At 43.9% G+C, this 25,410-nt stretch overlaps 4 protein-coding genes across 15 annotated transcripts in view; 3 read left to right on the plus strand and 1 right to left on the minus strand.

Moving 5' to 3' along the window:
• LOC144009107 (RNA-binding Raly-like protein) overlaps positions 1-6,737 on the plus strand; it is a 47,648-nt gene extending 40,911 nt beyond the window's left edge. For 5 of the 11 annotated variants that reach the window (XM_077508620.1, XM_077508617.1, XM_077508621.1 and 2 more), the window contains exons 2-9: positions 91-355; positions 2,107-2,182; positions 2,341-2,388; positions 2,944-3,143; positions 3,272-3,388; positions 3,514-3,668; positions 3,775-3,814; positions 4,484-6,734. In XM_077508620.1, coding sequence (XP_077364746.1) covers positions 100-355; positions 2,107-2,182; positions 2,341-2,388; positions 2,944-3,143; positions 3,272-3,388; positions 3,514-3,668; positions 3,775-3,807 — 885 coding nt within the window. In that variant the 5' untranslated portion in view covers positions 91-99 and the 3' untranslated portion in view covers positions 3,808-3,814; positions 4,484-6,734. Of the gene's footprint in view, positions 1-90; positions 356-2,106; positions 2,183-2,340; positions 2,389-2,943; positions 3,144-3,271; positions 3,389-3,513; positions 3,669-3,774; positions 3,815-4,483 lie in introns of all 11 variants that reach the window. The other 6 variants (XM_077508624.1, XM_077508623.1, XM_077508625.1 and 3 more) reach the window with 3 other exon arrangements.
• A 195-nt stretch (positions 6,738-6,932) lies between these two features.
• rbis (ribosomal biogenesis factor) lies at positions 6,933-8,007 on the minus strand. Of its 2 annotated transcripts, none has more exons than XM_077508629.1 (4): positions 7,856-8,007; positions 7,352-7,478; positions 7,170-7,286; positions 6,933-7,083 (listed from the first exon to the last, which is right to left on the minus strand). In XM_077508629.1, exons 2-4 carry the CDS (start codon positions 7,463-7,465, stop codon positions 7,015-7,017), a joined length of 300 nt encoding a protein of 99 aa, XP_077364755.1. In that variant the 5' UTR covers positions 7,466-7,478; positions 7,856-8,007; the 3' UTR covers positions 6,933-7,014. The 2 variants fall into 2 exon arrangements, with proteins under 2 accessions (XP_077364755.1, XP_077364756.1); XM_077508630.1 differs by lacking the exon at positions 7,856-8,007 and adding an exon at positions 7,718-7,840.
• A 1,328-nt stretch (positions 8,008-9,335) lies between these two features.
• LOC144009109 (carbonic anhydrase 1-like) lies at positions 9,336-14,612 on the plus strand. The gene is made up of 7 exons (XM_077508628.1): positions 9,336-9,508; positions 9,620-9,817; positions 11,306-11,424; positions 12,132-12,224; positions 12,295-12,357; positions 12,437-12,592; positions 13,308-14,612. Exons 1-7 carry the CDS (start codon positions 9,475-9,477, stop codon positions 13,425-13,427), a joined length of 783 nt encoding a protein of 260 aa, XP_077364754.1. The 5' UTR covers positions 9,336-9,474; the 3' UTR covers positions 13,428-14,612.
• A 427-nt stretch (positions 14,613-15,039) lies between these two features.
• Positions 15,040-25,410, plus strand: part of rdh12l (retinol dehydrogenase 12, like) — a 51,337-nt gene continuing 40,966 nt past the window's right edge. Inside the window, exon 1 of the mRNA XM_077508616.1 lies at positions 15,040-15,411. The gene's annotated coding sequence lies outside the window, so the exon portion shown is untranslated. The remainder of the gene's footprint in view (positions 15,412-25,410) is intronic.

A 25,410-nucleotide genomic window follows, 5' to 3' on the forward strand; every position in this document is an offset into this window, starting at 1 on the left:
CAGCATTGCACGCCACTACTGCTTTGTAAACAAACCAAAATGGTGCCTGCGTGTTTGTTGACGTGTCGTTGTTGCTTTTTCCGGCGTCAGGATCGGAGGATGAGCGGCAAAAGCCAGACGAGCAACGTGACCAACAAGAACGACCCCCGCTCGCTCAACTCGCGCGTCTTCATCGGCAACCTGAACACGGCCGTGGCGAAGAAATCGGACATCGAGGCCATCTTCGCCAAGTACGGCAAGATCCTGGGCTGCTCCGTGCACAAGGGATACGCCTTCGTGCAGTACGTCAGCGAGCGCAACGCCCGGGCCGCCGTGGCCGGCGAGAACGCGCGCGGCCTCGCCGGCCAGCCTCTCGGTGAGTCCGCTCGCTTTTTTGTTGCTTCCGTTGCTAAGCTAAACTGCAAACAGCGATCACCTCGTTACCAAAAAATGTTTTGCAGGCAAAAATGAAACGTTACGAGTTGAAATATCAACTGAAATTGTCATTGGCTAAAACTGGATTCAAACTACAATGCAACCTAAAACTGGAATGAATTTTAGTCAAAATACTATCACAAAAAAAGATATTAACTTAAACTAAATTCAAATTTCTTGTCAAAATGAACACTGATGTCAACCAATGACAAAAAAACAAACAAACGACTTTCAGGTTACAAACTTGATGTGCTAGTTACATACAAACATGTAGCTAATTAGCATGCTAACAGTTAGCATGGCTAGTGGCAGCAAACGGCACTCTTCTTCCTCTACTTTCTTCATCAAATCTCAAAAGAGGACATTTTGTTTTTGGGGAAGCTGAAATCCATCTGCTGTGTTTTAGACGCTGGCGATTTGTTGCTCCATGCTGCAAATTTGAATGTGCGAGTTGATATACATGTCGCTAATTGGCATGCTAAGAGTTAGCATGGCTGGTTACGGCACACCCCCTGCTGCACTTTCCTCATCAAACACCAAAAGAGAACATTTTGTTTTTGGGGAAGCTGAAATCCGCCTGCTCGCTATTTGTTGCTAACATGCTAACGCTTTGCGAATGTGACGACGTTATGCTGATTGACATTCTGGCCTGGGCGTCCAAATTGCAGCCGTTTAAAATCCAAAGTGTGTCTTTTGTGCCGGGGGTTTGCATCCTCCCAACGTTTGATGAAGTCACCGTGACAGCTTGCCAGCGTGTCACTGCCGACAAGCCCTTGGCGCTTTGTTTTTTTTGAACTCCCGATTCCCGTGAGGGGAAAACAGTTTGAACGGCGTCCTGACGTGACACGGCAGCGCGAGCGAGCATATTTTTTGCCCGTGGAGGCGGCAGATGTGCGCTGTTGGGGAAGGACGGTCCAAGTTGGGATTTTCATGTTGTTGTGGTTTTTTTTCCAAGCCAACGAACAAGATGGCCGTCGCGCTCGCATCCGACTGCGCTTTGCCAGAGCGCTCTTCAGCAAAATTCCATTTTTTGTTTCTCAAGAGTTTTTTCGATCGGATTTGGCAGGCTGAAGAGTTGAAGCCGGCGGCCATTTTGGAGCGTTTGAAATCATTGTAATTCTTATAATAACAATGTTGCATTTGCGTCCCTGGTGGTTGCCATGATTTTGTAAAACAGCTTGACGGCCATCCAAATCATTTGACGTCTGCAAGGCAGCCTTGTGAACTTTTTATTGCGAAAATGGTATCGAGTATACCTTTAAAAAAAAAAAAAAAAATGTGTATGACTTCATTTTCTTGCACAACTGTAGAAATGTTTCAAGCATTTTAATACTCGAATGCAAACATAAAAATCGGGGAACAACAAAGAGAAAAGACAAAATGAAGTGGATCATTGTTAAGATAAACAAAATCATTTTGGACTGGGACCAAATGAAATGAAGCTATTTAGTTGGAAGACTGAAAATGTTCTCCCTCTAGTGGAAGATGAAAGAATATATTATCTAGTAATGTTTATCCCAATTTCCGCCGTCTTGTTGATGACGGATGAATGAGACGCGTTTGATGTTTTGCTTGACGTTGCGCAAATGAGCATTTGGTGGCCGCAATTTGTCAAGATGGCGTCCAAACGTTGAACAAAGTTCAACTTAGTGCCGTGAGGATGGAATTTTTTTTGTCTGCGTACCTCTTCAGATGTCAACATGGCGGGCGAACCAAAACCGTACCGGCCCAAAGGCGTGTCCAAGAGGCCCCTGTCGGCCGTCTACAGGTAACGCAACTGATTCGCCACCAATTGCATGAAATCCCAATCAGGAATTGTCTTTGTTGAATGATGCATCAGGATATCCAATCATTGTTTTGGCACGTGTGCAATTGAATCGCCGTCTTCTTTCTCTCTCTCTCCTCTTGTCCGTGCGTTTGCGTCAGCGGTTCCGAGTTTGATTTCGACTTCTACAGAGACGACTTCTACAGCAGGTACGCTTGACATTCCGTCACCGACCTCCATCGAGGAAAGAAAAGATGTTGTGTCTTTGTTGCTAAAAACACAAACTGTCGATGGCTCCAAATTGAATTTGGAAGCGCTACTGCCACCTGCGGCCAGAAAATGAAACTTCACACACAAACTCCACAATGCGCAGCGACGGCAAAATTCTTCATCTGCTCCTTCACGTGAAAGGCAAAAGGCCGTTTGCCAAATGTGGCCGCGATTTGTCAAACGTGCCTTTGAATGCCAAATGAGCGAGCGGCTGTCCACAAGCCGCCTTCAAGGAGACGTGCAGGCTTTTTTCTTTTGGTTTGTTTGTTTTTGTCCCATCAAATTTGCTCGCCATTTGCACCGAAACGATGAAGGGCGACGACACTTGCAATCGTTTCCTTCCACTGCCGTTTGAATATCGGCGCATGCAATTGCAGTTTTCTGACTGAAATCACAATGTCTTTTTTTTTTAATTTATGATTCCATCAAAAGGCGCAACATGAAACAATCATGCGGACTTGAATCAAGGCAGTTTTTCTTGTGTTTGTTTTCAGGCTTTTGGAGTACCACGGTCGATCGGCTCCGCCCCCCCTCGCCGTCATCCCCCTGAAACGCTCCAGGGTGCCGGCGGCCTCCCCGCGCCGCCTCAAGACCGCCTTCGCCGTCAAGACCTCCTCCTTGTCCTCCTCGTCTTCGTCCTCCAGACCTCCCACCACGTCTTCCTGCTCCTCCTCCTGCTCGCCCGCCGCCAAGCGTGCGTACGCGGTTCTGCTTTCTTTGCTTCGTTCTTGACAAATCTTTATTTACAAAAGACGACACGAAAGCTCGCGTGTAACTTGAGCTGCTAAACTTGTTTTGTTTTTCTTTTGTGGTCGTCCTCAGCGGCCGAGACGGAGCAGTTGCAAAGCATCAAGAAGGAGCTGACGCAGATCAAGAGCAAGATCGACTCCCTGCTGGGACGGCTGGACAAGATGGAGACGCGGCAGCGAGGACACGCCGGTGAGGGACGGACGGACGGACGGACGCCGGTCGGAAGACGGCAAACCGTCCATCCGCTTGTCAGTCGTTGTTTTTTCCACAAGCAGCTCAATTCTTCTTGTTGCTTGCGTCCGTCCGTCTGTCAGAGGCTTCTGAGCGCAAGTACGACGACGACTGGCGCTCGCCGTGCGATGAGTCGGCGTCGGAGGCGGGCGAGGAGGCCGGCGACGGCGCGCTGATGGACGGCGACGGCGAATACGACGAGGAAGACGAGGAAGAGGAGGAGGGCGCCCGTCATCTGGTACAATCCAAAAAAAGAGTCGTTCGCAAGCCAAAGGCAAACTTTTGGTTTTTTTCTTTCTTTCTTGCAGTCACCTGACTTGTTTGTTTGTGTTTGCACCTTGCAGATGGAAAATCACGTTTCCGACGTGGACAACTGAGCATCGGGTAAGCGCAATTCTTTTTTCCTTCATTTTTCTCTTTGCTTTTTCCCCTCGAGCTCAATGCTGCCTGCCATGTGGTTGCGCAACATGCTACGAATCATCAGAAATCATTTTACAAAATTGTAAAGGCGCACTTGACTCGTTGAACATTTTCAGCAGCGAAAAGTTGCCATTTTGCGACGTCGTCATTATTTTTCATGTCCTTGAAAAAGTCATTTCTCAACTTGCTGTCGACTGATGATGACATCACCTGTGCCGAGGAAGTCAGTAAAATAATCCAATCAATAAGATGCAAATGAAGACGACTTTAACAACTGAAGGCAAAATTCCATTGTGAATGGCTACTGCCACCCGTGGCCCAAAAATGGAACTGCACGCACGCACGCACGCACGCACGACGTCAACACATCCGCAGACGCAGGGCGGGAAATTTGGGGGCGTCGCCATCATATTCAACTGTTCGAAGAGCAGACGGAAGTCAAGTGAAAAGCCAGTTGTGACTTTTTCACAGAGGATAAAGAAGATGTGCCCGTGCTGGGTGACGTTGTTTTGCCTGAGCGTGCTAACGCGCCGCTCGATAGCTTGTAGCTCGTGATGATGCGTTTGTTGACGCAGCTCGCAGACACTTTTGGGCACGTGTTGGGAAAACCGCTTTTACTCTTTGTGTCTGCAGGATGATGAGCAGGAATTCGCGATTGCCTTCAGCAGGCGGGAAAGGCCGACGAGTCGGGACTGCAAAAGAGGCGGGATCAAAGTGGGATGTACAGTATGTAGAAACAAAAACAAAAAAAAAGACAAAACAAAAGGTCCCAAGCAAGAAGCGGTCGGATGTCGGTCGGTCGTCACTTTTCCCTCCTTTTTCTTCTGTTCTGCCAGCGAACATTTTGCTCGTCTGCCGGCGCACCGTCGCTTTCTCCCTTCCGTTTTTTTTTTTTTTGTGGCTAATTGATGCCGTATATTTTCAAGTCTTTCTTTTTTTGTTGACATTTTCTGTGCTGGGGATAAAAAATATGCTTACAATCTGACAAAAACAAAAGTCAACATTGCGCTCGTCAACAATCATGCAATTTGGTGTATTTTTTTTTTTACTTTTGATAGCCAAACGTTGCACATTTTTGTGACGAGACATTTACAAGCATGAAAAGCATTTTTTTATTTTTTTTTACAAAATGGACATTCAATGTTCCATATTTTATTATTATTATTATTATTATTAAAATATACATGTATATAGTTTAAGACAATATGAATAATGAAGACTATACGAGATTTTGGCCAAATTAATCATGCAGCATTTTTTGTATTTAATTTTTTTTTTATTGTTAATAGAAAAACAGATGACAATATTTTCATCATTAATTACAGTTATGGACAAATTCTCCATTTCTTCATAGTTATATCATTAATTATAAAAGACACATAGTGTATGTTTGCATATCTTTAAGATGATAAAATTTGCTTAAAATTTTTGTAAAATTCCCTGTTTAAATGTACATTATTTTTATTTTATTTTTTTAATTCTTGATTGTTAATAGTACGGTGCTTTTTTTTTTTTTTTTATCCTGATAAAATAGGATGGATGCATTAAATACAAAAGTGACTTTAGATCAATGTAAAAATAAAAATCACAAGCTGAAGATGAAAATTTGTATGCTTGTAGATGATCACTGCCACAAACTGGAACCAAATTGGCAAGAATCATCATCATCATCATCATCATCATCTTTTTCATTCGTCACTCTGCGTCCATTCCAGGCCGACTGCTGCGTTTTAAAACGGTCGCTGCACTCGCATTGCGCCCCCCAACGTCGGGAGTGTGAATTGCAATCCGGAGTGTGCTGTATAGAAAAATGTACATTTTGTTTTTCTAAACATATTTTTATCAAAAAGGCATGTTGACTGTACTTTGTATTTTCAGTTGACCTACAAAAAAAAAAAAAAAAAAAGTACTATGATAGTACAGCATATACATACAGATTATATGTATGTGCGTATGAAAAGTGTGGTGGAAAGGAAAGTTGGTTGTTGTTTGTGTATAAAAAAAAACTTGTGTTCCTATCAAGTCAATAAAGTTTGTGTCACGTTTCATGAAAAGTGACTTTTTCATTTGCAAACATCTCCAAATTATTTATCCAGTTATTTCTCAATTTTGGCTTTCCGTTGTAAATGCTGTTCAATTTTGTTCTTCAGGTTGCACTCACTGAACACCAAAAATCTATTCATGCAAACAAGTATTATTTTTGATTTCATTTTTTTTTAATGCACAAGACAGACATGATCAGAGAATACAAAAATGCCCTGAGGTGGTTTCCTAATTGAATTGTTTTCCAGAAGCGGAAGTGGAGGAAGTCGCGAGCGTCAGTTGCCTTCAACATGCGTCAATCGAGTGCCCCCTGGTGGTAATACTTGGACGTGACGCTCATAACAGCAGATAGGACGCAAATGGCCACACTAGTCATCCATCACCTTGGCGGATGAAAGCAGAGGACAGAAGCAGAAGCCCTCGCATGGACAAAATGGCCGACTTGACTGACAGCAGCGGGCGGGAACGTCAACGTCAACGTGAGTTTAGTTTCCAGTTTAGCGTTGGCATGCTAACCTGCCCCCATAGCACCATCTGCTGGACATTCATGCAAATTGTAACAATCTGTAATATGGCACCGCGCCACATGGTGGCAGTGTTTATTTTGTCATGCCGATGGCTAACTTCATTTTGCCTTTTCAGTTTTTTGTTTTTGTTGTTGTTGCTGCCATGGCCATCCTTTTTTTATGGATGTGGATTACGTCAACTGAAACCACGGACGAGCAGATGATTCTTTTTTTCTTGCTTGGTGCCCCTTGCAGCACCGCCGCCACCTGGCGGTCGCGAGGGACGAACACGTTGCTGTGTTGTTGGCTTTTGCAGCAGCTCAGAGTAAACATATTCAAAAAAAAGTTGGTTGGTCCTTCTTTGACCCATAATTACTTTTTTTGTTTTGTTTTATTTCTTATTTTTCGACTCAACTGTTTTAAGAGTGTACTCGTAAGACACTGTTGTCGATGTATATTGATTCCAGTTTGAATGTGATTCAAAGCAATTTGGTTTGACTTTTCAGGCTTTCTGAAAGCAACAAACGAGTGAGCACTGTACCATGAAACATTTAAAATAATATTGCAACAAGCTGATAAGAGGTGAAAACAACAGTATTGATAACTGAAACTCCATCAAAGCTGAGAGAAGAGCTGAGCAGCGCCGTCAACGTTGACCGGCTCCTTCGGCGTCTCTTTGACGATCTAACGCCGGCACACAAAAAAAAAAAAAAAAAGCCATTAATGAATGAATGAATGTGACGTGGAATGAAAAGGGGCGTTGAGTTCACCTGCTGTGTCGCGTTCTTTGCTTCTGCCGCCACACGTTTGGAAAGGCCGACATCCTTCTGGACTTGCGAGAACATCTGGTTCAGGTTTTCTACTTTGTCATTCTTCACGGCGTTGATCTGAGTTTGAAGATGCAAATAATACATTTCATAGAATGACATTACTTTTTTTTTTTTTTACTTACGTGCTTGAGTGTCGTCCGGATGGGCTTGGCTTTGTTTTTGGCCTTCAAGTGCTTGTTTGCTGCCACTTGGAAGACGTTTGCCTGTTTTTTGCCTTTTGGTTTGTTTTTACCCATGTTACGTTGTTACCTGCAAGGACACGCACACGCAAACGTTACTGATTGATAATGCAAATAAACAATCAGAGCACAAACATTCCGGACAAAATGGCAAAAACGCTAATGTGGCGTGAACAGTATTTTGCAATGTCATTCATAGAATAGACTTTATGTACATAAAACATTTGTTGTTTTTCTAACAACGTTGCCAGGAAAACACATGACCACTATGCAAACAAATGCTACAGACATGCTAAACGTTAAACCCACGTAGCGTTATTTCGTGTTTTATCGAGCGAGGCTGCTGCTTTTTTGAAGAAAAATAATGCAACAATCCATTTAACTGTACTGCACGTGTGTCTTTTGGACGACTTAATGACCGTATGTGAAAACAATCTCTCCATTTACCTCCACGTTGTTCTGTTTATATTCCAACGCGAGCAGCGTCCGTCCATGTGACCTCATCAACATGAGACGTGTCGTGTGAATGATTGCCATAGACACACACACTATAGATGTCTCGTCCGCGGCGTGAGCCAACGGGAAGAAATGTGAGCATAAGACGGCCATCTTGGGACAGGACTGCTCGATCACTCATCATATTAAAGTCAATGGAGCGTGGACTTTAAAATAACTGTAGATTGCTCAAATCTCCCAAATTCTCAACCGATTTTCATTTTTGTTAGATTTGACACGAGGCAACATGAACAACTATTTCGTGTTTTGTTTTGTTTTGTTTTTAAGCGATTTTTAAATTCATAGCCACGTTAATAAGGTTTATAATAAAGCAATCCATTTTGAATTCCGTCAAGAGTTCAGCGAGTTAAGATTATTTAAGTGAGTGAATCATTCAATTTACCGCCGACTAATGGTCGCGTTGCCGATTGCGTCTTGAGACGTCTACTGTGTATATCTATGACGATTTCTCCGCCGGTTAGTCTTTTTTTCTTTTTGTTTTTAACTTCATATAAATTAATAATTACGGTCGTCGGGTGATTTTGTTTTCCTATCGACCTATCGAAAGGAAAGTAAAAGTTAAGTTACTACGTTAACATAAATTTTAAACGACACACATTAAACAAACGTGTGTTTTTTTTTCTCTCTCCTTTTTTCGTATTTTTTTTAACACACGATTATCTATGTGTCCTAATCTGAAATAGTACCGTTTTAAAAGCAAAACTTTCCTGGGAAGTTGAAAACGTATCGCTTCCAGGAAGTAGAAACTGAACGCTTTCCGTTTTGGGTGCGTGGCCTTCACAATAAAGGTTATTATGTTGGCGAAAACAGTAGCTGGGCTTTGTGGTGTGTTTTGAACGACTGCCTGCAGGTGGCGCCGTTGCAGCGCAGATTCGCCTGCCTTCGGGTGCTTGCTCGTCTGTGCATTTGCTTTTGCAAGCCTTTACTGTATACGTATATCCGCCATGCTTCGCTCTCCACTGAAGGTCACCACAAAGTTCGGCGTTGGACTGGACTTGACCTGCCAATTGAGTCTTTCACCGCTTCAATTTTTCTCATTTTATTGTTGCCATTATATTGCGTTTACAAACAAAATAATAAACGACTTGGATGCAGGCGATACGTCATAAAGGAGGCGATGAGATCAAAGATTTTTTTATTTTTTTTTTAATGTTAAGTGTGATTTTTGAATGGAGCTGAGGAGGAAATGGAGGTAGGCTGCCTCCGGCGTTCGTCATGGCTTTTGGGTCAGAACCCGGACCGACCCACACGTCGGGTTCGGATCAGGTAACACCGTTGGATTAGATTAGATGCACACAAAGAGAGAGAGAAGATTGCTGCAGCACGTCTGCAAAGACGGAGGAGGAGGAGGAGGAGGAGGAGGAAGAGTAAGGGGAGCGTGGGGGTGGGGGGCGTCGGTCGTCGCGTATTTATATATAAGGCGCCGCGCAGCTGGCAGGTGTCGTGGGGGGCATCAGCCAGTCAGCCAGCCAGCCAGCCAGCGTTCTTCGTGCACGATTGCTTAGCAAGAAGCCATCAGCATCACCGCGTCCACTTTGACAAGTGACAAGATGTCTCACGCGTGGGGTTACGACGCCGAGAACGGTGAGCGAGCACGCAAATCGCATGCGCAGATGTTGCATGCGTTGGCGCGCGCAAAATGCTCAAAATGCATTTGAGTGGTTTGTTTGTTTGTTTGTGTTTGTGTTTGTGTAGGTCCGGACAATTGGTCGTGCAATTTCCCGATCGCCAACGGCCCTCGCCAGTCGCCCATCGACATCAATCCCGGCCAGGCGACGTACGACGGCGCGCTGAAGCCGCTCAACCTCAAGTACGACCCGGCGACCTGCTTGGACATCCTCAACAACGGACATTCCTTCCAGGTGTCCTTCCTCGACGACACCGACAGCTCAGGTGGGCGAGCGTGTTTGTCGTCGTGCGTCGCTGACGTCATCCTTCAATTTGACGCGAGACTCATTTTGTTTCTTTTCATCTTCGTCCTGCTAGACTGCACTTTATTCTTTTAGATTCACAAAATGAACTCTTATTCTCACAATAATTCAACAAAATCCTCACAATGTGACGATGACCTCATTTCTCAACTTCCGACTACTATTTATAATGTTGCAGTACAATTTATGGCTCTCATGGGAATAATAAAAAAAAAAAAAAAAAAAAAAAAAAATCCCATTAATTTGGAACTGATTTAATATTCCAAGCGTTATTCTTAAACTGTTCTAACATTCCGATCACAACGCGCGCAGATGTGAAAATAGTGCAACCTTAAAGTGACAACTTTCTGCTTCTTTTTCCTCCTGGCTAAATGATGACTATATTTTTCTGAAGTCAGTCATCGGAGATTCATGTTGTCCTTCTTTTGCTTTCATCGTATTTGCGTGGTAGCTATTAGCGCTCCTTCTTCCTTGGATCGATTTGATGGCAGCGAGGAGGACGGCAACATTTGAGCCCCTCAAGAACAAAGCGTGCATGCAGACATGCAGACATGCAGACATGCAGACGCTCATTAATTGTTGCTGTAAACCGTCACCACGCAGCACAAACAAAAAAATGATGTCAATTTAAAAAAAACACACAAGAAAAGGAAGGGAGGGGATTATTTTTTGTCAATATGATGTTTGTAAAATGACATTTTTTTAAAACATTTTTTTACTCTTTTTGAAATTGTCATATTTACTAAAGAAAAAGAGAAAACTACCCAAATTTGGCCATCAAAATTGCAGTCCAAAAAAAAATGTCAATATGACATGAATATTGTTTTCCGTGTGTCTCGAATATTCCTTTGTGGAGCTCCAAATGGAAGAATTGTGCGTATTTTTAAACCTTTGCTTATCCAGATTACACGTTTGCTTGCCAGTTGAGATTAAAATTACATCATCGAGTCCAGACGAGCCGCTTTGCCGCAAAACAGAAGTTGCGTCCGTCCGCTGCTTCATTTTCCACCTGACTGTTAGCTTGGTGACTTTTAGTCACGCGTTTCAAACGTGAAGATGACACACATCAACCCCGAAAAAAAAAACTTTTTGTACTTTCTGAAAACAAGCAATGGATGGAGGGAACACAAATGGTGCGTGCTTGTGTGACACATGTAGACAGACAACATAAGAGTACTCACACTCACGTAGTCTTTATCCTCTGCAGAGAATGACTATTAGTGATGAGCAGCGATTGCCGCTCTGACTGTCTTGTGCTGCCACCAGGTGGCCAAAGTTTGAAAAAAAAAAAAAAAGTCATTTCTGTGTGTTTGTATAAAGTTCCAATCGGATGTCGACATCAATAATATCACTTGCTAGCGTCGCGATGCTATCGGCAGCGCTTGAAAATGGCAACAAATGCGTCCGTCCGTCTGTCTGTCTTTCTGGCTGCATGTCCGTCCGCGCGCAGTCCTGACCGGCGGTCCCGTGTCGGGCGTCTACCGGCTCAAGCAGTTCCACTTCCACTGGGGGGCTTCCGACGACAGGGGCTCCGAGCACACGGTGGCCGGGAACAAGTTCCCCGCCGAGGTAAGCGTCACCTGACACGTCATGTGACTCACGTCACGTCCTTTGTTTTGCTCGCAACGACAAATGATGACAAGATGGATGAAGTGATTGATTGATTGATTGATTGATTGATTGGACGCCGTGGAAGTGAAAAGTCATCTTGCGCTCGCGTGGATCAATTCAATCCTCCCGCGTAAGAGCAACTTTTAAGGATGTGCGTCCACCATAACATGAAAACGTGAATTATCTTTTTTTTTTTTTTTGTCTCCTTTTGATGACATCACATTTGAAGACATTTTCATATTCAGTAGGTTCCCCAGATTGAGATTTCAAGATGTTTTTTTGTTTTCTGATTGGCTAAGTAGACATTTCAGGACTTCCTGAAAAACAAGAAGAAGATATTTAGCAACACAATCACAAGAATTGATTGTCATGGGAAAGGAAAGAAAGTTGTGAGATGACACCAAAAAGGTGTCAAGAAGATTCAATGATAATAAAGCAATCATCTTACATAAGCAAAAAATGTCAAATGTTTCACATTAAAATGGAAATTTAGGAGCGTAATGTGACCAGTTTTTTTTAAAGTCTGAAATAGGAAGTCTTTAGCGCCCCCTGTTGCTTTGGCATAACAATTATTGTTTTCATTTCGTTCTTGCTTGTCATGTTTTTGTTGCGTTTTTTGCATTTTTTTGACGTGATAGGCAAATGGTAACTTTTTGTTTTTGCAGTTGCATCTGGTGCACTGGAACACCAAATACGGCGACTTCAGCGAGGCCGCCGGCAAAGCGGACGGGCTCGCCGTGGTGGGCGTTTTCCTGCAGGTGACAAACGTGATCAAAACAAAACCAAACCAAGTCGCCATTGTGATGTTGCTCAATTTTCCCTCCCCAGATTGGGAAGGAAAACGGCAACCTCCAGAAGGTTCTGGATGCTTTTGGTGCCATCAAGACCAAAGTAGGTTTCCACGGCGACTGATGCGGGTGGCGGGCGGCGGGCGCGGCCCTAACGCCGCTTTTGCTTTCTTCCGGCTCAGGGCAAGCAGACGGCGTTCAAGGGTTTCGACCCGAGCAGCCTGCTGCCGGCCCGCTTGGACTACTGGACGTACGAGGGCTCGCTGACCACGCCCCCTCTGCTGGAGAGCGTCACCTGGATCGTCTGCAGGGATCCCATCGCCGTCAGCTGCCAGCAGGTGATTTCGGCGCCACGCCCGCTTTCACATTTGCACCCTTTTTCCTTGTTTTTGTTTGTTTGTCAAATTCTGTACGTTCCGATCACTTTGAGCAAGCGAAGACGTCAAGTGCGCTTGCTTCGAGCTGCTCAGTCGTCACTCCCACTTGACATAATGAAGCCAAAACATTCCATCAAAGAATACTTGACTGAGTGAGACGTTTTCCACAGTCAAAAGTGAAGATTTTTCATGTCCAATCAATACCTTTCAAAAGTCATTGTTGAACTGATGATGACGTCACCCGTGCTCGGGGAACAGGTGACAACCAATCACGGCTCAGTCTGCTGACCAAAGCCAGAAAACAGGTGAGCCGTGACTTCCTCAGCACAGGTGATGATGTCATCATCAGTCGACAGCAAGCGGAAAATTGTGTTTTTCCAGCTATTAACGTGATACGAATCGAGCGCGGCAAACAAACGCAGCAAAACGTTGCAGTCGTTTGACGGACGCGCCGGCTTGAAATGGAAACAAAGAGCCAGTCGGGGGCCTTCTCTGCCCACCGAGCTTGCTCTCTTTCTGCCCGGTGGCGCAAAGTGGTAACTACACTGTAAATGACGCTGTCCAGAATCAGCTTGTAAGAATGACAGTTGTGTGATTGTATGAGGTGGTTGGTTGGCGGCGGCGGCGGCAGGAGGCGGAGCCGCCGCAACTTGAAGTGTCTTGTGCGGATGTGCAGGTGGCGCAGTTCCGCAGTCTGCTGTTCTCGGCCGACGGCGAGCCCGAGCGCTGCATGGTGAACAACTATCGGCCCCCGCAGCCTCTCAAAGGGCGACAAGTGCGAGCTTGCTTCAAGTGAGCCAAAACGACCGCCGCGATCGTGGAAGCGTCCGTCGCAATCGCAAATCTTCTGGACGGCAAAATCAAACTTTCCCTTTTCCCATTTGTTGTTGGTGTCACATGATCAATGCAAAGCAACTTGATTGGCCGCTCATTCAAACAAACATTCACGCTTCGTTTCGCTCTTTTTCTTCAATACAATTTCAAATTCGAGCTTGATTTTGCTCCTTTCAACGTTTGCATATTTGATAGAATCTTTTTCCCCATTGTTGAATTTTTCGAGACGCTGATTTCTTCCGAAATGTCGAATATTTGATATGAATGTTTCATATCAGAACTTGAATTTTTAATTCACACTTCATTCTTTTAACATTACATTTTCAACACTGACTTTGAATTGTTTGACAGATTTTCTTTTTTGACTTCATTTTATTGAAAAAGAAATATTTGAATGTTTTTGAACATTCAAAGTTTGATTTTGATGCTAAAACATCTTGATTTGAAACTTGATTTTGAGACTCAATTATTGAAAGAGATTTTTTTTTATTAATGTCGAATTGTTTGAGGCAGAATGAAATTCACAGTTGGAAATTCAAACTTGACAATTAACACATCAACTTACATTTAATTTTTGGGGAATTTGTAATCAGACTTACTTTGAAGTTGAAAGTTGAACCCCCCACGGAATAGCAGCCAGCGAGCTTGAAAGCTCGCGCGCCCTCCGTCCGATATTAGCTGGCGAAGGCGCCGGTCGCTTTGTCACCGTGCACACAACAAACAAGCTCCATCATGTGACAACCAGTACGCACTAACACTCGCCTCAAACACGTTTCATGTGCGTCTGCTCTGTGTCGTCCTCTGGAAAGACATTTTCATCAAACGTCAAGTGTCAAATTGAGATGATGACAATGACAAAAACGAAAGCCGAGAAGCTGCCAAGAGACGAGACGAGACGAGACGTAGCAGCTTTTCATTCGTTCAAATGAAAATGTTTGCAAAAGTCTTTTTTTTGTCTCGGTATTTATGTACCAATGTACACAGAAAAAAAAGAGAACAAATTTGATGTCTTCCAATTATATTTGAACCGATGCCAGTGGTCATCATGCCCCATCCAGAAGTTGTCTGTCATGTTGTTGTTGTTGTTGTTGTTGTGTCAACTGGAAGAAAAGTGATGGCGCTGTTGAATAAATATGTTTTGAAAGGAGATCCGTGCCCGCTGCTTTGTAACGTTCAAGCTAAGCTAGCTGCTTCTTCTTATTTGATGAGCGAGGTCAACGAGGTGGTGACTTAGCATGAAGGCTAACGAAAACAAGTCTATTTGATTGTACATCATAGAAGCAAAATGTAGCATAAAAATGTGGAATGAAGGATGAAATCTCATACTCAAAATCTCACCAACCTTGCTACAAGCGCACCACGAGCGAGTTCATGAACACCGTCTTCAGCGAGTTAACACCCTCTTGGAGTAATCCTTGAAAACATTTGGCAACACGAGCTAATTGGCACATTTTGCCACATGGATTACGGCTAACTTATCCTCATCTTAGCAAGTTTATCTGAAAGCTAAGCCCGCCTTGCTAACAGCACAATAACGCTTTCTTTTTGTAACATTGTTGAACGAGTGGGACATTTTACCATTGGAGCTAAAGAAGCTCAACATCCAGCAAGATGCCATTTTTTTCTCGTTATTGAAGAATGTTGACAATGTAGCTAGCCAGATCTCGATACCAGTGCAACAATACGTTCTCATGATGTCAAGCCAATGAATGAGTGAATTGCTCGGAAGCACTTATTGTAAAGGCCTGACTGGCCATGTAGCATCAAAGCTAACCAGGGAGAACAAACACTGAAACGGTTTGACTTTAGCCACAGGTGCTTCTATTAAGCTCGTTGACCCGATTCATGAGAAACACCTGCGGCTAAAGTCAATCTGTCAATCTGTGGCGGCGTTTTTATGTTCTGGATCTGGATAAACCGGAAGCTAACGTGGCCTTTCTACAATGGTAAGTCCACTTCATTTACGCTTTGTCTTCATTTTCAAAAATGGGAAATGGCAGCATTCATACAAAAATTGAGACAGGACAATCATTGAATTCAACGTTGTTGTTGTTGTTTTTCATTGAAGCGCTTTTTTGCAAGTTGAGGAGCCATTTTGTGCACACGCTCAGATAGACGATATCACAGTTATGCTTTATTTATTTTTTTGGTAGTACGTGTGTATGTTTTGCTTGTAATGTGTTGTGACAGCTGGCTGACCTTGCTGGGGGCTGTCACATGACACGCACACACATGCCCTCTTTCATTTTATTTATTTGATCTGACAAACTGATGCAAAAGCTTTAGTTTAGTTTAGTTTAGTTTTCCAAGGTGAAGTGAATGTCGTAGCAGCGTTGCTGGCCTGACGCACGCATGAACTGAAGCCGCTTGCATAGATTTGATTGATTATTCTCGCACACGGACAGACGGACCCTGTGGGCTTAGTGGGCTTAGTGGCCCCCCCCCATCCCGTTGCATAATCTGACATGTCAGTGCGCTGACATACATGAAGAGGACAGCAGCATCGCGTGCACGCACGAACCCTTTGCAAACGATCGCTTATCATCTCACAAAGATTGTGCCAAACCAAACAGGAAGTCCGCCATTTTGATTTACGTAGCCATTTTTTGTGGCCTTTTATAGGGGTCATACATGAACAAACTCTTTAAACTTGGCATGTTTCATCTTAAGATGAAGAAGTTTTTTATTTTGTTGCACGCCGTTGCCATAGCGATACATTGTTTGCCAAGGAAAATGCGGCTTCTTTTTTTTTTTGTCTAAACATGCAAAAACTCATGAAACTTTGCACGCACATCAGACCTGTCACAAACATAAATTTGACAGATTTGTTGTGCAATTTGCAATAAATGGTTCAATAGCGCCCTCTAGACAGTTTTATGAAGCATTTCTGATTGTATGATTCAGCTCGATTTGTGAAAATTAGCCCAAGATCTACTAAACCTAACAGGTACAAGTCCGCCATTTTGATTTTATTTTGGGAATTATGCATCATTTGTGGCCTTTTCTTGAAACTTTGCACACACAAGGCATGGCAAAAACATTTCCAATTTCGACAGTTCTTGGTTTGTTTGACAGGACGCCAACGTGGCCCGAGTTGCGAGTGCTCGCACCTCTAGTTTGTATTTGAGTTGAGTACGCAACGTCTGCGCGCGCTAGCTAGCACGCAAGGCGAACGCTTGCCTGATGCTATCGGATGCTATCGGATGCTATCGGATGCTATCGGATGCTATCTGCGCATTTGTCAGCATTTGTCAGATGACGACGAAGACGATTGGTTTGATTGCGTATGCGGTCATGCGGTGGGAACGCGCATCACGTGGTTGCGCAATCGCCGCTCGCCTTCCTGCTCGTTTCCTGCTCTGAGTGGCGGGAAAGCGTCAAGACTTGCCATCATGTCGACGTGTCGAATGAATCAAGTGGAGAAAAATTTCTCTCTGGCTTCACCTGTCCCGACCCGGTTGTTGTTGTTGTTGTTGTTGTTGTTGTTAGCAACCGCTATCGCGACAGACACATGGATGACATCGACGGTCGCCTGTTGACGCGTGCGGACCAGCTGACGTGCGCTGACGTTTTCGGCCTCCCTCAGGGAAAGTGTCCACGTTGTCATTCATGTGACGTTTGCCTCATGTGGGTTGTATTTTTTGGGGGGGGAGCGTGAGTGGAATTTTGTTGGGCTCTCCTCCAAATCCGTATGCTAACACGTTAGCCTGATTTGCCGATGAAGCCGCGACGCTCCCAAGAAGAACGAGTCCATTCAGCAGCGCCAACCGGCCGCCAGCTGGCATTGTTGGCTTCTTTTTGTTGCGCCGGAGGAAGAACAAGGGCGCTCATTGACTGCTACTTGATTAGCGGCGAGCGAGCGCACCCGAGAGTGGCTCAGATTTGCGCTCGCCAAGCGGGACAGATTGCGTTACCGGCGGCACAGGCGGGAGTCCGGTTTCCTGTTCACACGCACCGCCGGGTCAGGTCAGCCCTCTCGCGTTACCGTCGCTCGCTCGCCACCGCCAGCTGGCTGCCAAAAATATTGGGACGCCTCCACAATGGCAAGTATGCGTTTGGGCCAATCAGGAAGTGATTCCAAGCAATCATTTGGGACGCAGGAAGTGCAGAATGTCAACATTTGGTGAAAACAAGCAGGCGGGCATTCTTTCGCTATCTGCCGTCGTCCATCGGGGCTGACGCAAACGTTATCCTGCCTGCCATCAAGCGGATCCGATTTTGGCTGCCTTTGACAATCACGGCCGCCATCTTGTCTTGCGCAAAGGAGGAATTTCCCGCAGGCCTCCATCAGGGCGCTCCCGACGGACGTTTGCGCTCGCTCCTCCTTTCGCCTCTCTCGTGACCATCGTTTGCCTTTTGAGCTCCTTCCTCAAGAAAGCCATTGGCAAGCGTTGCAAAAATGAGCATTTTGTTTGGCTTCTCGTCTTTGGACCAAAACAAATTCAAGTTGTAGTCATCTGGTTCTAGTTTAGTTTCAATCCAATTTTTGTCAATGGAAAAAAAAAAAAAAGAGCAATTTTAGTGGACTAAAGTGACAATTTAGACAATATTTTCCTTTGGCGTACGTTTCAACTTTGATACAGAAAATGATAACACGCTTATTTGTAACTGTAGTTTAATAAAACGACGTCTTTGATGAATTGTTTCAATGAAACATGTTTCAAACCGTAGGCAGCGTTGTGACCCGTTTTGGGGTTTTTTGTTGCTTCTGACCAAGTCATTTCAAAATAAGATATGGCTACCTGACAATAATAGAACTTAGTTGAAATTGCTTGAGATGAATCTTACAGCTGCTCAATGAAATAAATCAGTTAAATGACATTCAATCCCATGAAATAAAGTGCAAGCGGACATTTTGTGAGTGCTTCTTTTCCGTCCTTCCGATTGGATTGTGTGAATTCTCCTCACTGTTGGTTTTAGTCATTGACAAAATTGTCAGTCAATTTTAGTGACCGTCTCAATCAATGGCTTCTATTTCAAAAAAAAAAAATGGTGACAAATTTTTCATCGATGAAATGATCACTTGCTTAAATACGTCGACAAATGTGAAAGGAGGAAAGAAATTGTCTTCCTTTGGGAATATTCTTGGCATATTTTGTCGTGCGTTCCAATCGTGGAGACGAACTGACAAGAAGGCCGAAGAAATGTTCGGGAAATTGGAACAAATCCAAAAAGATGTTTTGTCATGCGAAAGTCCACATTGTCTTCCTTTTTTTCCATCTTCCGTCTCGCGACATGTTGCGGCATCGCGCGACGCCATCTTGCAGGTCATTTTTGCCGCTTTTCAAGCTGACTTCAGCCGTTTGCCGGCATTCTCCGGCGGGCGCCTGCGCTGCGCAACTCGTCAACAAATCTTTCCGTGCCATTTAGCAAAAGAGGAAATGTGCTTTACACTCAAAGTCAACATCAAAGAAAGCGACTGACGCCTTATCAGATGGAAAGAAGCTTTTCAAATGATGGCCCAAGCTCATAAGCAGCTCGACTTAGTGCAATTTGTGGAGAAATTGTGTGGGAATGCTGAGATTTGAATGCATGTGGAATGCTTATGAAGTCAATGGAGAGACAAAATATGAAACGATGACCTCCTGCAAAGGTGACTGGACAAGGCGCTTTAGCAACCGAGCAGTATCAGACATCCGGTAATAATGATAAGTCGTATGAATGGAAGTGGGCGTGGAAAGTGATACTTGGAAAAAGTTCAATGTCTGTCCCATTGAAAATGAATGGGGAAAATTGATATTAAACGTTAAATTGTGCCAATACTGCACGTAATGTGGAATCAGGCGATATATACACATCGGGAGGTGTGAATTTTTGAAGCGAGTTGAAATTTGAACCGTGTAAATTGGAAGTATTTCGTGGGAGTTGTTACATGGCAAAAAAGTGTGGGGAATAAAAATGGCAACAACGAACGTGGGAATGTTGACGGGCATTCGCACAATAAAAGTGTTGAGCGATTTGCAATGTTGTCATCTATCAGAAAAGTCGTCATCTGTAATCTGCCCTTGTGACTTTTTAACACCTCGTCGGGAGGAAGTCGTTGGCTCACTTGCTTGCAGCCACTTTCTCGCCAAATTAATCATCTCGCTGACAGATTTCCTCATCGTCCTCGCCCAAATTTGTCATTTGTCAAAAAAAGTCATTTCATTTGGACTTTTTGTTTGCCAACTTTCCCGCCAGCCAGTTGTGGCGGTGAAGAAAATGGATGGATGTTGTTCACTTTGTTGAAATCGTCTCATTGCTTTGTAACTTTTTCATTTCCAGAACGGATGCAGTTGAAAATCGACCAAATTCTTCCCGTGCTTGACTTTGACTTTCCATCACAACTGCAAACAAGTCTACATTTTTTCCCCATCTCATGTGGCGTCCCAAAACTTTTGTCCCTTTGGCCGTAGCTACATTCCAGGTGGTGCTTAATCGTCGACCGATCGGCGTTTCAGATGAGTTGATTGTGAAAGGCGCCGTCCGCTAGCAGGCTGGCGAAAGAACCCTTTTCACGGTCAACGCACGCCGTTTTTTTTGTTTTGTTTTTCTCTGCGGGCTGCCGGCACGTCGAAAATCTTCAGGCTGCGCGTTCGCAGACGCTCTTTCGCTTCTTTCCCCTTCAAACGTCATCCAAAGTCTTCTTTTGTCAGGGAAGCGTCTTGAAACTGGAAGACGACTCGTGCATTTTTCAACAGAATATTCCATGGTTGGGATGAGGACGCTCGCGCAGTGCAAGAAAATGTTGTAAGGCCCCAAAAAAACATTTCCAGTAAATGTTGAGCAATGTTGTAGCGTTTGTCATCTGGGAACGCAACAGGGAAATCGCACACATCAAATATTTGTCATCCAAATCAATTGCAAACTCAATTCCAGATCGCTGCATTTTCAACACAAACTCTTTTCAATGATGGAACCAGACGTGCGTGCGTGCGTGCTGTTGTTTGTGTAGATCAGGATGATTGTGGCTCATTAGTTGCAATGCAAAGTGATTGTGTTGCTTCTTGTCCCTCGACTCTCATCTGTGTGTGTATATTCATGTTGGCAAAGCAAACGCAGCCCCCCCCCATCAATTCTATCATGTAAACACACATGCTAATGAAGCTGTTGATTGAGATGCAACAGCACTCAAAACTGGACTTATGCAACCGTGCTGTGTGTGCGTGCATTACACACAGAAAAAGACATTTTACTGCCACAGAGATTGCGATCACGTAAATATCCGTAACGCCCCCGCCAGTTGAGAGGTTGAAAGGTCAAGCGGGCATTTCGGACTTGCGTTGGTTTTGCTGAAAGTTTGGATGTTTTTGTGGGTTTCATTTGTTTGTCGTCAGGCAAACGTGCCAAATCTTCCGGCGGACTTGTGGCCATCCGTCAAAAGCAAGAGCAAGTCACAAATGACATCGATTGCTTTCAACGATAAAGATCGTCCGGACGAGCGTCTTGAGCAAATGCGCACGCGCGCGCTCAATGCGGGTCAACTGCTCCTATTTGCAGTCACAACAATCCGTGTTGGCGTCTGCGTGAGGATTGCAGGCGCCTGCTTCCTGCCAACGCCGCCTGCTCTCACATATCAATTATGGAAGTGCCGGCGTGCGCTTCTTTTGCGCCTTCCTAACGAGACGCTCGCGGCTTGAAGGCGTCTCGCTCTCTTCGGCGTGTGAAGGTCGTCGCTCGGCTGGGAGATCGTCTCATCATCGCCTTTGCAATCCTCCGCTGCCAGCCCGCGTTTGCTTCCAAGCAACCGCCGCATCCGACATCCGAAAAGATTTCAAACAAAATCTGGGCTACCTTCAAATGTTAACATAGAATAAGAACCAACATGCTTGCGGACATGAGCAGGGATGTTGCATTTTGCCGGCAAAACTGGAAAGCAAACACACACAAAACAATAAAATAAAATAAAATAAAAAATGAAAAGTAACTGAAACTACATTTTATGTTTGCAAAACTAACTATAATGATGGCCAAAAAGTCCTTCGTTTTAGTCTTTGCTAATGAATTGAATGCTTGAGGGGATGATTTGAAATACATTTATTTTGATATGAACCGGATTAGGACGTTTGAAAGTGTGTCACACAGAAGTGACGTCATCGAGCAGCAGCCAATAGAAAAGCACCAAAAGATGACATCACTCCCATGCTGCTATTTTTAAATATTGCAATACACATTTTTTATTGATCTAAAATAATTTATTAAATAACTAAATCTAACAGAAGCACCCTGAAAACTAACTAAAACTAACTCCATTTAAAAAACAAAACTCAAAACTTAAAAAAAAAAAAAAAAGGAAATTCCAAAACAATAATAACTGTTTTGAATTCAGTCAGTCAGTCAGACGGTTTAGTGAGCTATTTATCTAGCTGGGTCAAAGGTTAGTTGACCAATCAGTCGTTGAGTTTTTGATCAGCTGCTCAGTCAATTTGTTAGCTTGGGATGCATCCGACAGTCGATTAGCTCGTCACTCGCTCAATCGGTCGGTTAGTCAGAAGTAAACTCATCCGGCTTGTCGGTGGGTTGGTGAGTTGTGGTCAGTGTTGCGTTTCGGCCTCGAGGGAGGTCAGCCAGCACCGACATTGTGGGCACACTCACTCGCCGCCATTGAGATGGAAATGTCAGAGGCGGCAAATAGTTTTGCCGGCTTCCTTGGTGACGCGAAGCACTTTGGGAATATTAATGACTGCCAGCCTGCCAGTGAATATTCTTGCAGGTCCGTGATTGGCTTGCAGATGAAGGCCAGCGCGCGTTTCGGCCTTTTCTTTTGTTTGACGCTCTCACGCTGCACTGCGCGGGCTCTTTTTTGGGGGGGTTTTGCGCCGTGTCCCATTTTGGACGGCGTGTCGTTGCGTGTCTCCAGGCAACGCTGAGGCAGGAATATGATGAGTCTATTCATAGAGCGCGTTCATCACTGCACTGCAAAGCTCTCACGGGGGCTTTACATAATAGTTGGGAGAGAAAAAACAATTGGACGGGCGGCTGCAGAATATCATGGTTGATTTTTATTTTTTATTTTTGGAAGATGAGGCTTTTTTCAGCTTAAAGTAAGTAAGTGAACCAACTGCCTGATCACCAAAATGCTCCTTTTTTGAGCTCGCCTTTGCACACGTTCGCCTCCCAGTTGTGAGGACTCGGGTTGGAGTCCAGGCTCACTCGGGTTGGAGTCCAGGCTCCGGCCTTCCTGGGTGCAGTTTGCATGTTCTCCCCGTGCCTGCGTCACTTTTCTCTGGCTCCTCCCACATTCCAAAGACATGCGTGACAGGTTCATTGGGCGCTCTGAATTGGCCCTCTGATTGGCTGACAACCAGATCAGGGGATACCCCACCTACTGCCCCAAGTAAGCTATATGCATATAGTTTATTCATTCATTTTATTATAAAAAAAAAAAAAAAGATTAACATGGTTGAAAAAAGTATTTTTATATATAGTGAGGCTTTTTTTTTTTTGTAAATGACTATTTTTAATAGTAAAGCTTTTATCTAAAATGTAAAAAAAAAAAAAAAAAAAAAAACAGCTATATATAGAAAGGTATTTTTGAAAAAAAAAAAAAATATATATATATAAAGGCTTTATTTTATTTATTAAAAAATGACCATGTATACAGTAAGGCTTTTATTTAAAATAAATAAATAAACTCACCATGAATAGTTGGGCTTTTATGTATAAAATTAGCATGTATAGCAAAGCTTTTACAATGTAAAAAAAATAAATCATTATTATTATTGTTTTAACCTTATATCAATAAAAAAAAAAGACCATGCATAGGATGTAAGGCTTTTTTTTTTTTTTAAATGAGCCCCCCCCAAAATGAGAGCAGCTGCACGAGGTGACCCGCACACACGAGGCGCCGAGCGTCGGCCTGAAGTCAACGTAGCATGAAAGGTGTCAACGGACGATGATAACGCCGACGACGATGTTTATGATTTGGTGCCAGGTGACCTTGAGAGGACTTTTTGTTGTCATGTAAACATGGCTCCTCCTCCTTTCCTGTTCTTCTGGAAGTTTGACCTCTGTGTCAACAACTGCTTTGCACTCCTACAATCACGACTTCTTTACTGTATTTCTTTGACCAGTGTGAGCATCATTCACACATTTATGCTTTCCATTTTTGAGATCATTTATTAGACGTTGTAAAAATGTGCCATCATTTTTATAAGGGCTGTCCTAGTACCAATAACATTGATATTGATATTGAGATGAGATATATATATATATATTGATATTTGAAGGTATGGAGTACTCATGGAGGTTGCCGATAGCCGTCAGTGTGGATGAGCTCCTCCTGGGTGACTTTCCTCACATGCTTGGATTTATTCTGCATACAACTTATTCTTGTCAATTCGGGGTGGCGAATCTTTGACTGTCTCCCGATTCAATTCCGATTTTTGATTGACGATGATTTCTGCCTCATTTGATAGATGAGCAAATCATTGCCATGATCTACTCCAGTCTCACTGGCTAATGCTAATTAGCACGCTACCCGCGGCACTTTTATCCCTCAAAAGAACGACTATTCATACAAAATGCTTCAGGAATGTACACAGAGAAGCATCTTAACATATAAACAACAGCATATTCTCTTCCTACGCTGCAAAACAAAACAAAACAAAACAAAACAAAACATTGACATCACTTGATTGTGACTTTTTCCTTCTACTCTCTAATGTGGTAACAACTTGGCTTTGTATCGGAACACATGGAACCACACTGCCCCTAAGTGGCCAAATCGGCTACAACATGCAGCGATCTCAGTACACAAACAAAGGCAAGTCGGTATCAAATCATTTCAATCAAATCGATTCTGAATTGTATTCAATGAGAATTGTTGTTGTTTTTTGTCAATGCATTGCACATTTGTATTTTCCTTTCTTCTTTCAATTCCTAACTAACTGGGCCTCGCAATGAAGATCGCGGTCGGGGTTAGAGCGCCACCTAGTGCTTTGGCATGCACTTCGCAAGCATGGGATTGGATTTTGTAGGCTGAGCGTACATGCAGTCACAAGTGTCGACACTTGCTGCTCATTTGGAGCGTTTTGCGGCCGAGCAGGACGCGCTTTGTTCGCTTGTCTTGACTTGGCGTCCGTCCGTCCGTCCGTCCGTCCGTCCGTTCCTAAAATAAGAGAACTTGCAGAATGTTTGTTTCCAGTTGTGGCTAATGGATTGTTCAGGTGGTTTATTCAGCGCATCCTCCTGCTGGCCCTGCATTGTTTTTGGAGGCCTCTGGGACTTTGCTTACTGCGGCGCCACCGCCGGAGGCCAAATCAAGTCTGATCGCTTCTGCAGATCGACCACACATCCTTCACAAACAATCATCATCATCATCATCATCATCGTCGTCGTCTGACCTCCTCACTTTCAAACACATTTGCAACCTCACTTCAAATATTTCTTCTCTAATGTATCCTGATGGGTTTTTTTCATCCTTCGTTTGTATTTCGCGTTCACCTGCTTACTTGAACAGTTCGCACACGTAGAAAGAATCATCCCAAGTTGATTTCACAATGCCAGACTTGACTCTCCCACGCGGACACGTACACTCCTTTTCTGAGGGGTTAAGCACAAAAATGGGAAGTCAGTGTTTGCTGACGTGCAATCAGCTGCCGAGTTTCCTCTTCGAGTGACCTTGCATGCGTGCACACAATCCGCCAGTAGGTCATTGGAACAAATAAATGCAGCGCAACAAAACAAGCACAAATAATCTCACAATTCAAAGTGTCAATCATCATTTTAGCTTCGACGAGGATTTGCCGACAGTGTGAGGAAGATGAACATGCCTCAACTAAGGACAAAGCAACCAGTTGATCTGCACATAGACACACAACATGCGGAGAAAGAAAAAGAAAGAAAGAAAGAAAGAAAGTCAGTTGTTCAGTTAGCGTTTGCTGCCCCCTGTTGGAAAGCTCTATATGCGCATGTTCGGCGTCGGCAGCTTGGGTGTCGATGTTGTATTCACCAAGCAATAATAA

Source organism: Festucalex cinctus, chromosome 20, assembly GCF_051991245.1.
Source record: "Festucalex cinctus isolate MCC-2025b chromosome 20, RoL_Fcin_1.0, whole genome shotgun sequence".
In the NCBI taxonomy this organism is placed as follows: Eukaryota; Metazoa; Chordata; class Actinopteri; order Syngnathiformes; family Syngnathidae; genus Festucalex; species Festucalex cinctus.

Excerpts from the sequence above, each read along its gene's own strand:
- rbis (XM_077508629.1), bottom strand. The coding sequence starts at position 7,465 with ATGGGTAAAAACAAACCAAAAGGCAAAAAACAGGCAAACGTCTTCCAA. Across the intron at positions 7,287-7,351 it reads TCCGGACGACACTCAAGCAC|ATCAACGCCGTGAAGAATGA; the intron begins GTAAGTAAAAAA and ends CTTCAAACTCAG. Across the intron at positions 7,084-7,169 it reads CAAAGAACGCGACACAGCAG|ATCGTCAAAGAGACGCCGAA; the intron begins GTGAACTCAACG and ends TGCCGGCGTTAG.
- LOC144009109 (XM_077508628.1), top strand. The coding sequence starts at position 9,475 with ATGTCTCACGCGTGGGGTTACGACGCCGAGAACG. Across the intron at positions 12,358-12,436 it reads TTGGTGCCATCAAGACCAAA|GGCAAGCAGACGGCGTTCAA; the intron begins GTAGGTTTCCAC and ends CTTCCGGCTCAG. Across the intron at positions 12,593-13,307 it reads TCGCCGTCAGCTGCCAGCAG|GTGGCGCAGTTCCGCAGTCT; the intron begins GTGATTTCGGCG and ends GCGGATGTGCAG.